The sequence below is a fragment of the Aethalodelphis obliquidens genome, unplaced genomic scaffold (assembly GCF_003676395.1).
Source record: "Aethalodelphis obliquidens isolate GAN/ISIS:26980383/991018 unplaced genomic scaffold, ASM367639v1 scaffold11, whole genome shotgun sequence".
In the NCBI taxonomy this organism is placed as follows: domain Eukaryota; kingdom Metazoa; phylum Chordata; class Mammalia; order Artiodactyla; family Delphinidae; genus Aethalodelphis; species Aethalodelphis obliquidens.
In genome coordinates, this window is record NW_020837955.1 from 18596721 (window position 1) to 18608962 (window position 12242).

Sequence of the window (12242 nt, forward strand, 5' to 3'; positions counted from 1 at the left end):
TTGGGTTTTGATGAGAAGAGCACCCTGACAGTCTTAGTGGGCCACTAGGCGGCTGTGACCTCTGCCACCCTAGGCTGGGCCAGCAAGGGCGAGGTCTCCTCCCAGGTACTCTGGACAACTGGTGCCAGACCTGAGGAGGTGAGTGAGGCAGACGCCCAAAGGGTTGGAACAGGCAGGGTTGGAAATTCATAGGGTCTGGAAAGGTCCATCTGGAGGAAGAAGAAAGGAGGAAGAAAAGTGTGAGGAACACTCACGGGGTTTCCAGCATGAGCCAGAGAGTGGCAAAGAGAAGTTGTTCTGAGGGTTACCTAGAAAGACAGGGTTTTTTTTGTTTGTTTGTTTTTTGTGGTACACGGGCCTCTCACTGTTGTGGCCTCTCCCATTGCGGAGCACAGGCTCCGGACGCACAGGCTCAGCAGCCATGGCTCATGGGCCCAGCCGCTCCGTGGCATGTGGGATCTTCCCGGACCAGGGTACGAACCCGTGTCCCCTGCATCAGCAGGCGGACTCTCAACCACTGTGCCACCAGGGAAGCCCAAAAGACAGGGTTTTAATTGCAGCAGGCAGAACTGTGGTTAGACTCAAATATGACTTCTTGACTAACAGGAGCAAGGCAACTGGGACCCAGCATCAAAGGAAGCTGAAGCACCCCTCCCCATCATTTTCAGCCTTATACAGAGAAAATAGTTCAGATTTGGGGGTTCCCAAAAAGTCCTCTTCTGTCTGTGGGATTTCTGGAAAGTTTGTTCATCTCACCAAGTGTTAGTTTTTGTTTCCTTTTTTTTTTTTTTTTTGCGGTACGCGGGCCTCTCACTGCTGTGGCCTCTCCCATTGCAGAGCACAGGCTCCGGACGCGCAGGCTCAGCGGCCATGGCTCATGGGCCCAGCTGCTCCGTGGCATGTGGGATCTTCCCGGACCGGGGCACGAACCCATGTCCCTGCATCGGCAGGCAGACTCGCAACCACTGCGCCACCAGGGAAGCCCTGTTTCCTTTTTTTTAAAAAAAAAAAATAGACTTCCCTGGTGGTGCAGTGGTTAAGAATCCGCCTGCCAATTCAGGGGACACAGGTTTGAGCCCTGGTCTGGGAAGATCCCACGTGCCGCGAAGCAACTAGGCCCATGCACCACAGCTACTGAGCCTGCATGCCTAGAGCCCATGATCCGCAACAAGAGAAGCCGCCTCAATGAGAAACCCGTGCACCGCAGCGAAGAGTAGCCCCTGCTTGCTGCAACTAGAAAAAATCTGTGCACAGCAATGAAGACCCAATGCAGCCAATAAGTAAATAAATAAATTTATTTTAAAAAAGAACTTGAAAAAAATTTAAAAATTAAAATAAAAAATGAGATATAATTCATGTACCATAATATTCAGCCCTTTAAATCATACAATTCAGTGGTTTTTTAGTATATTTACAAAGTTGTGCAACCATCACCACTATCTAATTCTAGAATATTTACATAACTACAAAAAGATCTACAAACAGTAAATGCTGGAGAAGGTGTGGAGAAAAGGGAACCCTTTTGCACTGTTGGTGGGAATGTGAATTGGTTCAGCCACTATGGAGAACAGTATGGAGGTTCCTTAAAAAACTACAAATAGAACTACCATATGACCCAGCAATCCCACTACTGGGCATATGCCCTGAGAAAACCAGAATTCAAAAGGACACATGTACCCCAATATTCATTGCAGCACTATTTACAATAGCCAGGCCATGGAAACAAGCTAAATGCCCAATGATAGATGAACGGATAAAGAAGATGTGGCACATATATACACTGGAATATTACTCAGCCATAAAAAGGGTCATTTGTAGGGCTTCCCTGGTGGCGCAGTGGTTGAGAGTCCGCCTGCCGATGCAGGGGACACGGGTTCGTGCCCCGGTCCGGGAGGATCCCACATGCCGCGGAGCGGCTGGGCCCGTGGGCCGTGGCCACTGAGCCTGCGCGTCCGGAGCCTGTGCTCCGCAACGGGAGAGGCCACAACAGTGAGAGCCCCGTGTACCACCAAAAAAAAAAAAAAAAAAAAAAAAAAAAAGGGTCATTTGTAGAGATGTGGATGGACCTAGAGTCTGTCATACAGAGTGAAGTAAGCCAGAAAGAGAAAAACAAATATCATATATTAATGCATATACGTGGAATCCAGAAATATGGTACAGATGAACCTATTTGTAGGGAAGGAATAGAGACGTAGACATAGAGAACAGACATGTGGACGTGGGGGGAAGGGGAGGGTGGGACAAACTGGGAGATCAGGTTTGACATAAATATACTACCATGTGTAAAATAGATAGCTAGTGGGAACCTGCTGTATAGCACAGAGAGCTCAGCTCGGTGCTCTGTGACAAACTAGATGGGTGGGATGGGGGCGTGGGAGGGAGGTCCAAGAGGGAGGGGATATAGGTATGCATATAGCTGATTCACTTCATTGTACACCAGAAACTAACACAACATTGTAAAGCAATTTTATGCCAATTAAAAAAAAGAGAGAAAGAACCTTTGTATGCTTTTGCAGCCAATTCCCACTCCCCCCATCCCACTCCCAGCTCCTGGCTACCACTAATCTACTTTCTGCTTCTGTGCATTTACCTATTCTGGATGGTTCATATAAATGGAATCATACAACATGTGGCCTTTTTGTGCCTGGCTTCTTTCACTTAACATGATGTTTTCTAGGATTTTCTGTATTGTAGCAGGATTTACTTTTTATTCCTTTTTATGGTTGAATAACATTCCATTGTATGGATATACCACATTTTATTTATCCATTCATCAGATGATGGACATCTGAGTTGTTTCCACTTTTTGGCCGTTATGAATAATACTGCTATGAACATTCATTCTGTTTTCTTAATTATTTAAAAATGAGGATGTTTCTATTAATTTCACAGGATTGTTGTGAGTCTTAAATGAGATCGGTGTGGTGCCTGGCACACAGTAGTTTCTCAGTAAAACATTTATGTTTATCTCTGCTTTAGTTCCCTCAAGATAAGAGGCAAGAAAGAGACTCATTCAGGCTCAAACAACTTCCAAAAAATGTTCTGGAACGTCCTGTGTAGAAGTATAGTACCCTCCTGATTGGGTGGATGGAGAGGAGAAAACTGGCAAAGGAGTAGAGTTCTCGCTCATGTTTCTGCTTAGTGTTTGCAAACAACCACCAACTTCATATCTGGCTTTGTCGTGAGTGGGCCTTTGTCCACCTGCCTGGAGCCCAGGCAAGGGTTTTCCCATAGAGGTGTGCCTCCAACCAGCAGCCAGGCTTCCAGGCCAACCCATAAAAGCAAGTTGAATTCAGCTCCTCCATCTTGATCAAGTCACTTAGCCTCGTTGAAATGTGGTTTCCTTGAATCCAGAAAACGGGAATAATACTCATCTTGAAGAGTTGGTGTAGTAGAGTTTATAGTGTTTTCCGTAACACTTACCACCATCTGGCTTATTGCATTTGCTTCTTTGTTTCTTGTATTCCATTCTGTGGAATGTAAACTCCATGAGGACAGGAACTTTGTTTTGTTCACCGCTGTTTTCCCAGTGCCAAGAACAGTGACTGACACACAGTAGGCACTCAATAAAATATTTGTTGAATAAGGAGGTTCTTTCATTCATTATTTACCCAAGATGAGGATATTTTGTGGGTTGTATTCCACGGGGCGAACAGAGACGAGTAAGCCATTCCCTGCCTCCAAGGAGATCTCTTCAGGTTAAAGTAACAGACATGGCCAAAGCAAATAGATTGCAATGAGATGTGTTAAGTAGAATGTGAGCCTCCACATGCTAGCATCTTGTCTGATAGAGACAGTCCCTCCCTGAAGGCCTGTTGAATCTGAAATAAACCAGAAATAGATCCCAAGTGATCCAACCCGTGCCCTTACCAGGGCTTGGCTCCTGGGAGGGAGCAGATCTTTCTCTAGTAGAGAGGAGAAGAGGGGAAGCAGAAAAAGGGAGTTTCCTTCTTCTCTCCTGGGCTCTAAGCCAGTCAGCCACAGGCAAAACTTTGAAAAGGCTTAAATTTGTCCTAGATGTACTTCCCTGATCTTGGTCCCACCATACCCAGCCCTCACTGTTTTAAGCCCCTAGGCCTCCCTTCCAAGATTCCAAAAGTAAGAAAATAACTCCTTCCCCTCACTATAATACAAAGGTTTCTTGCTTGGAATAGCCAGCCCTGGGCTAGTTGCTAGATGAAAGCAATCTGATTGAATTCATCCACATACTGTGAGAACTGCTTCTTGAGGCTTCTGTCTATTTAAAAGGAAAGGGGGTGTCTTGATGCCTGGACACCCCAACAGCAGGCCCCAAGCCAACTCCCTTGACTTGTGCCTGTCTTTCAGGAAGTCTTCCCTCCCTCAGTTTCTCTAAACTGGCAGAGCTGGGGCTGTTGCTGACTTTTTCAACAACATATAGCCAGTTGTTCATAGGCCTGTGTTTTAAAAGACAAGCCTGAACTCACCTTCCTGCCTCAGGGGCCTGGGCTCCATACCCGGGGAGTAGACAGTCTTCTACTTTCTAACAAGCCGGACTGCAAGTTTGGAGTAAATCCTCTGGTTGACAGACAGGTGCTTCCCAGCTGAGCCCTTGAGGTGATTCTCCAGTAGCGCTGGGATGCCCCTTCCCCAGAGGCCTGGTGGGCTGGCCCCTTTGGCCCAATTCTAAGCAAGCGGGCGGCTCCTGCCAGGCTGGGAAGAGGACTCTGACCTCCACCTCCTTGGGGCCATCTGTCTATCGGTCTCTGGGAATGCCGGCCTCCTATTCTTTTTCTTTCTCCTCTTAAGCCTCTGGTTGGCCTCTTCTCTCTCTTCTTGAACTACTTCTCTGAGCCTCTGTCTCAGTCCCTCCGTCTCGGGCTCCTACATCTGTCTCGGCTCCAGGCCTCTCTCTCCCGTTCTCCGCCCCTCCCCCGCGCTGTCATTCACCCCGCTCCTCTCCGCGCACAGCCAATGGAGAGACCCGGCCGAAACGGCGAGGCTCGCTCGCACCGTGGTTTTTCGCCCGGTGATTGATGTCCCAGAGTCAACAGCTAGCGAGCAGCCGGAGAGGGGAAGGAGCAGCCGGAGAGGGGAAGAATACGGCGCCCCCTCTCTCCTTCCCCTCCCCCCTACTTTAGCCCCTCTGCGCACTTAGCCTCCAAGTCTCAGCGCAACCAGGAGCCGCCGCCGCCTCAGTGCCTCCGCGCCTCAGCGCCGCTGCGCGCTGCCCCCGAGCCAAGCACAGCGAGTGCCACCGCCCAGCCCCCCCGCCCACCGCAGGGCCGGGGTCGGGGGCTAGCATGGAGCACCTGGGTCCGCACCATCTCCACCCGGGCCACGCGGAGCCCATCAGCTTTGGCATCGACCAGATCCTCAACAGCCCGGACCAGGGCAGCTGCATGGGGCCCTCCTCTCGCCTCCAGGACGGAGAATACGGCCTTGGCTGTTTGGTTGGAGGCGCTTACCCTTACGGCGGCGGGGGCCCCGCGGCCGGGGCGGGGGCCGGGGGCGCGGGGGCCTATGGCGCTGGAGGCCCGAGCGGCCCCGGTGGCCCGGCGGGCGGCGGCGGCGGCTGCAGCATGGGCCCGCTGGCCGGCTCCTACAACGTGAACATGGCCTTGGCGGGCGGCCCCGGTCCCGCCGGCGGCGGCGGCGGCGGCGGCGGCGGCGGCGGCGGCGGGGCGGGGGCGCTGAGCGCTGCGGGGGTGATACGAGTGCCTGCGCACAGGCCGCTAGCTGGAGCGGTGGCCCACCCTCAACCTCTGGCTACCGGTTTGCCCACCGTGCCCTCCGTGCCTGCCGTGCCGGGCGTCAACAACCTCACCGGCCTCACCTTTCCCTGGATGGAGAGTAACCGCAGATACACAAAGGACAGGTTCACAGGTGAGTCCGGCCCGCGCGCGCCCCGCCTGGCCGCGGTCCCGGCTCTCCTCTACCCCCTCACTCCTGCCCCGTGGCTCCCCGCAGCCCGCTCTGTGCGCCAGGTCTCCCAGCTCCTCTTGGTGCCTCCCCCAAGTTCAGCCGCCCGCCACCTCTCTAAGCTCGCGGAATCGACTTGCTGGAAGAGTTCTCCCAGCCTGGGCCCCTCTCCGTCTCTCCCACAGGACCCCTGCTCTGAGAAGCTCTCCCTGATCCCCTCTCGGAGTCCCTGGGCCCGGTCAGGCGGAGGGAAGGGGAATGTAGCTTCGGGGCTACTACCTTCCGCCGGCATTTGGGGCTCGGGTATCTCGGAGAAAGGGGCGCGATGTGAACAAACTGTTTCTTGCGTCCCGGCAGACGTTCTCTGGCCGAGGCGGCGAGCCCCAGAATCAGACGCAAGGAAAACAGGTTCACACACACACACACACACACACACTTCACGCTCCGTGGTCCAGTGCCCGTCGCGCTGCCGAACCCGGTAGAGGCTCCGAGCCGGAGTAAAGCAACAGAGCTGGCGGGCCCTTCTTCCCGGACTGCAGGCTCCGTCCGGGTCAGTGGCAGCGCGAGGCTGAGCCGCCCGCTTCATTTTCGTTCTGTCCCGGCTCGGCGTCCTCCCCTCTGGGCCCAGCCTTGTTTCCTCCGGCGTTAATAATGCACCGGCCAGGCCCGTGATCGATCGGCAGCCGAAAGAACTCCTGGGACGATTACGCACTCAGCGGCTTCCGCCTGCCGCCCTCTCAGCTGCCTGCTCCGCGCCTTCCTCCGCTTGCCTCGGCTCCCTCCGTTCCCTCTTCCGCTCACGGCACTCGGCTCTCGATCCTGCGCGGGCCCCTTTCCCCGGCCTCACTTCCCGCCGCCCTTAGCGTTCCCTGGATCCGATACTACAATCCTCCCGCCGGACCAAGCCCGCTGGGAGGCAGCCACGAGTTGAGCCTGAGTTCCTGGCCGGGCCTTAGACAGAGGAAGCAGGAGGCATAGGCGGCTGCCGACCGACCACGACGTGGGGCTCCCATGGGGCTCGGGCTCCAGGGCCCAATGGTGGAAGGGGAATAGGCAGTTAAGAGCTAGACCCTGGGCTAAGACCCTGTTCCAGCTTTGGAACCTTGGCCCAGACCCTGGGTTTGTGGCAAAGTGGGGTGGAGGGAGGTAGAAGAGCCATTCCGCTCTGGGCCTCCAGAAGGGGCCCCAGTGCCCCAACCCAAGTCCTCTCAGGCCTGGGGAGGCAGGGCCTAGTGCCCCATCCCACTCCCCCCACCCAGGCCAAGCTGGTCTTAAAAGACTCTGATGGAACACCCTCCCCACCCCCGAGCCTGGAACCCACTGGGCCTGGGTCTCTGGCGAAAAGGTACTCCACGTAGCCTACCTAGGGGAGCCACAGCCTGCCGTAATCTTGCTTTAGGCCTAAAGAAGGTTCTGAGGGAGTATATGGCTGTCACCTTATGCATCTGCCTTTGTGCCTGTGCTTGTCTGGGTGTCAGCTTGTCTGGGTGTATAGATCTATAATTTGCCCCTGTTGTATGTGATGTGTCTGTGTATGTTGCTGTGTGATAGAGGCCTCAGGTCAGGACCCAGCATTCAGGGCCTTGACCAAGGATAGCCTCTTACCGTTGGGCAGCTTCTCTGAGGCTGGAGACCCGAGGCTATGGGGGGAACTGCGACCTTTAGCTCGCCTCAGACGTGCCCCTCAAGGAGACTGCGGCTGTGTGTGATGGACACGTGGGAGGTCAGGGCTAGGGAGGTCTCCGTGGTGGCCGCAGCGGCGTCGGCCTGGCGGGCGGGCGAGGGCCATTTCACGCCGCGGGCTTGGAGCTGAGGGCTGATGGGAGGACCACAGCTCTTCTCCTGGGGTCTAGCCGCTGCGCTCGCTGACTCGCGGGGTGTCGGGCCTGGGACGCCTCCTGACGCTCTGCCGCTTGCCTCTGCCGTCTGTCTGTCTCCCGCTCCAGTGGCCCTCTCACCCTTCACTGTAACACGCCGTATAGGTCACCCCTATCAGAATCGGACGCCCCCCAAGAAGAAGAAGCCGCGCACGTCCTTCACGCGCCTGCAGATCTGCGAGCTAGAGAAGCGCTTCCACCGCCAGAAGTACCTGGCCTCGGCCGAGCGCGCCGCCCTGGCCAAGGCGCTCAAAATGACCGACGCGCAAGTCAAAACCTGGTTCCAGAACCGGCGGACAAAGTGGAGGTAAGCGCGCTGGGCGGGCGCGGCCGTGGGTGGCGCAGTCTCCGGCTCCGGGCCTCTCTGGGGGCGTTCATACTCCCATGCTCGCCACTTTCCTATGGCTCTGGTTCGGAGGAGAGCGCTGCTCTGCTAGGCTCGCGGGGAGCGGAAAGCCACCGTGGCCGATGACTGGACGGGGCCGAGAGCCCCAGCTGTTTTTCTTTCAGGCTTTCTGGCCCGGGGGCGCACACTCAGTGCGGGTGTAGACGCGGCTGGTCTCCGGCCGCTGCTTGGGGAAACGTCCGGGTTTGAGCGCAGGCTACGCAGTCCAGGCTTCCGAGATCAGTGCGTCCTGAGGGACTTTTTGTTTGCGCAAACTTACGTGTACAGAGATGCCTCGTCTATCCCGGAGACCGGAGGCAGGATGGCAGGCGCCCTGTTTCTGCGCCCCAGCCGGGGCTCCCGCTAGAGCGTCTGGGACCCCATACCGTGAGCCTGGGCCCCACTGACTCACTCCTCCTCAGACGCCTCGCCTGGGCGCAGCGGTTCCCCTACCGGGGAAGGGGGAAATCAATCTGCGCCGGCTGCGGCGGGGTTTTCGAGGGTCCTACTGAAAGGGGGATCAATCAGGAGCAGATGGGTGTATGTGTGTGAGTGAGAGAGAGAGAAACATTTTCTCTTCTCACGTCACACACCCACAACTACACTCATTTTTCCCCCCACACAGGCGCTTTCTCCGGTTGCACCCGCTTGCACCCCTGCACCCTCCCGCACATCTGGCCCGCATACTCGGTTCCACACGCGCCGGGAGTTTCTTGCTAGCTCAGGCCTCAGTGGGGAGAGCAAGAGAGTCTGGGCGAAGTCCCCGGCGCCTGGCCGGGAGGGCCTGGGTCCGGAGGAAGGAATTGAAGTTTCTTTTTCTGAATGAAGGCTAGGAATCTGCCGCCGTGGCCACAAAGGAAGCCACTGCCCCGCGAGTCTGCTGCTCCCCCCACATTCCTGCTGCTGGGGAAAGGGTGGGAGACGTTGCTCCAGACCTCTGGAAAGCTAAGGAGGGAGCAAGGGCTGGGGGGGAGGGGGGTGGACGTACTTGCGTTCCCAAGGCCCACCGGGGCTGCAGCCTAGGGGAGGGGAGGGGGTCAGGCAAGCCCTTGGGGTCGGGACACAGAGAAAAATAGAGAATAGCAGACAGAGAGAAACTGATACACAAGGGGGGGGGGTGGCGGCAAAGACAAACACCCCACCCAGGGAGAAAAGGAAAAAACAGTCAGCCTGAAGAAGTCTTATGTACAATAAAGGAAAGCCATAGTTGACTAAAACCTTCATTTTCGTTTCAAATAAATTCCCTGAAATTCTGAGAGAAGGAAGAGGGTGGGGTGAGAGAAAACAAGAGGAAAAAAAGACACAAAGTCTAAAGGAAGAGACATAGTTTGAAATGCGGGGAAGAAGGGGAAGACGAGAGACAGAAAGACACAGAGAGAAAAGGCTAGAAGGGGCGGCGAGGAGGCCGGCGTCCGCCGCTGAGAGAGGCCCTCGCCGGCTTCGCGCGGCTTCATCGATCGCCTACAAATTGCTTCTGGAGGCCCCGGGGACTCCCATTAGGTCTGTCCACCTTAGAGACAGACGTTTGATCTCAGTTGACGGAGTGGAGGGAAGGCATTAAATGGAATAAGTGAGTCATCGCCTCCCTGGACCGCCTTGGAGGAAGCCGGCCGGTCCGGCGGGAATCCCAGCAGGGCACAGGGCTTGGCGCAGGAGGTCAGAAGACTGGGAGAGGTTCGCAGAGGGAAGGGGGAGAAGAGAGGTCTGTCAGGGCAGCTCATATCCACTGGCCCTTGCCTCTGCCCTGGACTGGTGAGGAGGGTGAGGCCCCTCAGGCTTGGGAAGGCTCCTGGTCTTCCTGGGGTCTGGGGAGAGGCGAAATGCCATCCTAGCCCTGGCTGCGCCTTCCAGGCTGGTGAGGGTGTGGGCCCTGCCTGGAGCCGGGGAGCCCCAGCTGCTTGGGCCTAGCGGATTTCCCCACAGCTCCCCCAGGATACCCCCCAATCTACTTTTGGGGCTTCCAGTCTTTGTGGAGTCAGGACCCTCAAGATAAGGGAATGCATTCAAGGGGCCCAAGTGGAAATTGGGGGCCGCGAATGGGAGCAGTGCCTGCTCGTTCAGGCTGTCTCCTGGGAGCGCGCCCGAAGCGTCGGTAACGGCTTGTCCCCGGTGCAGGCGGCAGACCGCGGAGGAGCGTGAGGCCGAGAGGCAGCAGGCGAACCGCATCCTCCTGCAGCTGCAGCAAGAGGCCTTCCAGAAGAGCCTGGCGCAGCCGCTGCCCGCCGACCCGCTCTGCGTGCACAACTCCTCGCTCTTCGCCCTGCAGAACCTGCAGCCGTGGTCTGACGACTCGACCAAGATCACCAGCGTCACGTCCGTGGCGTCGGCCTGTGAGTGAGCCTGCCTGCTCCGCACCGTGAGACCCGGGCCCAGCCAAGGGTCGCGAGGCCTGAGAGCCGCGACTCTCGCCGCCCTCCTGCCGAAGACTGCACGCAGCAGGGGAACGCCGTGCCCCTCCCTCCGCACCGGCCCGCGCTCTCGTGCCGACGCTGTTCTCTTTTTGGTGGAAAAGAAGAGAAGACCGCGCAAGAAAGGGACGCGCGGCCGCCTCCCAGATGCCTATGCGGTCTGGCGCCTGCTGGAACTGTTCGGAGTCCTCCGTTTGCGTCTCTTTTATTTTATTCTGATTTTTAACGTGGGACTGAGAGAGGCAGGAAAGGTGGAGGAAGAAGAGCTTCTGGGAACCCTAGAGGACAGCATGAGCTGTCATTTGAACTTGCCCTGGGGAGAGCACTCTGTTTTCCACTCCGCATCATACACGGACACCCACAGGCCCTCACAGAGGTGATTTCACTGTCCCTCCTGGTGTCACCCCACAGTCACACACAGGGGACCTATGGCAGAGTGTTATGCACACACAGGGCCATAGCCTTCACACCTGTGACCCTTACTATCAGGGGTGACCCAGATTCATTCTGAACAGCATGGCGCTTCTCACAAACACAAAGTCACAGTCACAGTGTGACACATCGTCACACACACAGCAGCCACAACAGTGTCACTTGGCCTGCCAGACCCCCATCACATAGCCTAGCCACACCCCGGTACGCACAGACAGGTTTCCACACAAACGCAGCCTATTTCTCCAGATCCTGTTCGTAGGGGGCGTTTAAGTTATGCACTTATAAGGTGTTCTCTGTGTAACCTTTTTATAAAGTGCTTGTGTGATTTATGTGAAAAAATAATAAAACCCTCCGGATCCGGAGTCAAGGCTGCCTGCTCCTTGCTGAGCCCAGCACCTTCCAGCTACTTGGGTTTGGTGTGAGCTGGTACAGCCAGGGCAGCCCCTGGTACCTAAATTTGAGGGACATCTGGGGACCAGGACCTACAGGCTCTGGAGAGAGGAAAGAAGGAGGGGAAGAAATGGAGAGAAGGCAGTGCTGAAGAAAGTTGGGAGAGCCAGTGCTAGAGATTTGTCTTTGGGTGTGAGAGTTATGCGTGTGCATTGTGTGTTTGTGATGGGTGTGGGCAATCAGGATTTCACTGATAATGAATGTTTGTAAGTGTTCAATTGTGTAATTTTGTTTGCAGTTGTGTGTGCTTATTCTGCTTAAGTTGCAAATCGAAACTACCATTATACATACGAACTTGTGGTGGTGTCTGTGTGACCATGTACGAATGTGGCTTTTTGGATAGCTGCGTAATCATCAGCGTCTGTGATTGTGAACGAATCATGTGGTAATGTTTGTGAAAGTACATATTAGTTTCTCATTGTGAATCTATTCTTGTGTTAAATGTGTGAATGTTTGTGATTGTGTATCATCTATAATTGTATGAATGCATTATGTGTGAGATGTGTTTTACTGTATATATTTGTGTGAGACCGTATATAATTGGGGGAGTGAATTAATGGGGAGTGTGGATCATTGTGGGTGACTGTCCCTGCAGGTGAGTGTGTGTGGTGTTGTGTGAGTGGGTGTAATTGTGCACTGCTAGTGTACATGGTGGTGGGGGTCTAAGGTGGGGTGTGCAGATACATTGTGGGGGTATCAGCATCGGCTTGGAGTTTGGGGGTTCCAGGCTGTTACCGAGCAAGCTGCAGAGACTGGGGCATGCTGTCAGTAATCGGGTCAGGATCCTATGTGGTGCTCAAAACAAGA

The 12242-nt window shown here is 55.4% G+C and overlaps 1 protein-coding gene across 3 annotated transcripts; it reads left to right on the forward strand.

The window, feature by feature from the left end:
• The first annotated feature begins 2898 nt into the window (after positions 1–2898).
• On the forward strand, positions 2899–11785 carry TLX1 (T cell leukemia homeobox 1). 3 transcript variants are annotated; one of them, XM_027112344.1, is made up of 4 exons: positions 2899–5844; positions 6238–6288; positions 7863–8064; positions 10258–11785. In XM_027112344.1, the coding sequence occupies exons 1-4, from the start codon at positions 5262–5264 to the stop codon at positions 10478–10480; spliced, it is 1059 nt and encodes a 352-aa protein (XP_026968145.1). In that variant the 5' UTR covers positions 2899–5261; the 3' UTR covers positions 10481–11785. The 3 variants fall into 3 exon arrangements, with proteins under 3 accessions (XP_026968145.1, XP_026968146.1, XP_026968147.1); XM_027112345.1 differs by lacking the exon at positions 6238–6288 and having other exon boundaries at positions 2900–5844; positions 7827–8064; XM_027112346.1 differs by lacking the exon at positions 6238–6288 and having other exon boundaries at positions 2901–5844; positions 10258–11784.
• The last annotated feature ends 457 nt before the right edge of the window (positions 11786–12242 follow it).

Bases quoted from the DNA above. Each gene is read 5' to 3' on its own strand.
- TLX1 (XM_027112344.1), top strand. From the start codon at position 5,262: ATGGAGCACCTGGGTCCGCACCATCTCCACCCGGGCCACGCGGAGCCC. The intron at 5,845-6,237 runs GTGAGTCCGGCC...GCGTCCCGGCAG, and splicing joins CACAAAGGACAGGTTCACAG to ACGTTCTCTGGCCGAGGCGG. The intron at 8,065-10,257 runs GTAAGCGCGCTG...TCCCCGGTGCAG, and splicing joins AACCGGCGGACAAAGTGGAG to GCGGCAGACCGCGGAGGAGC.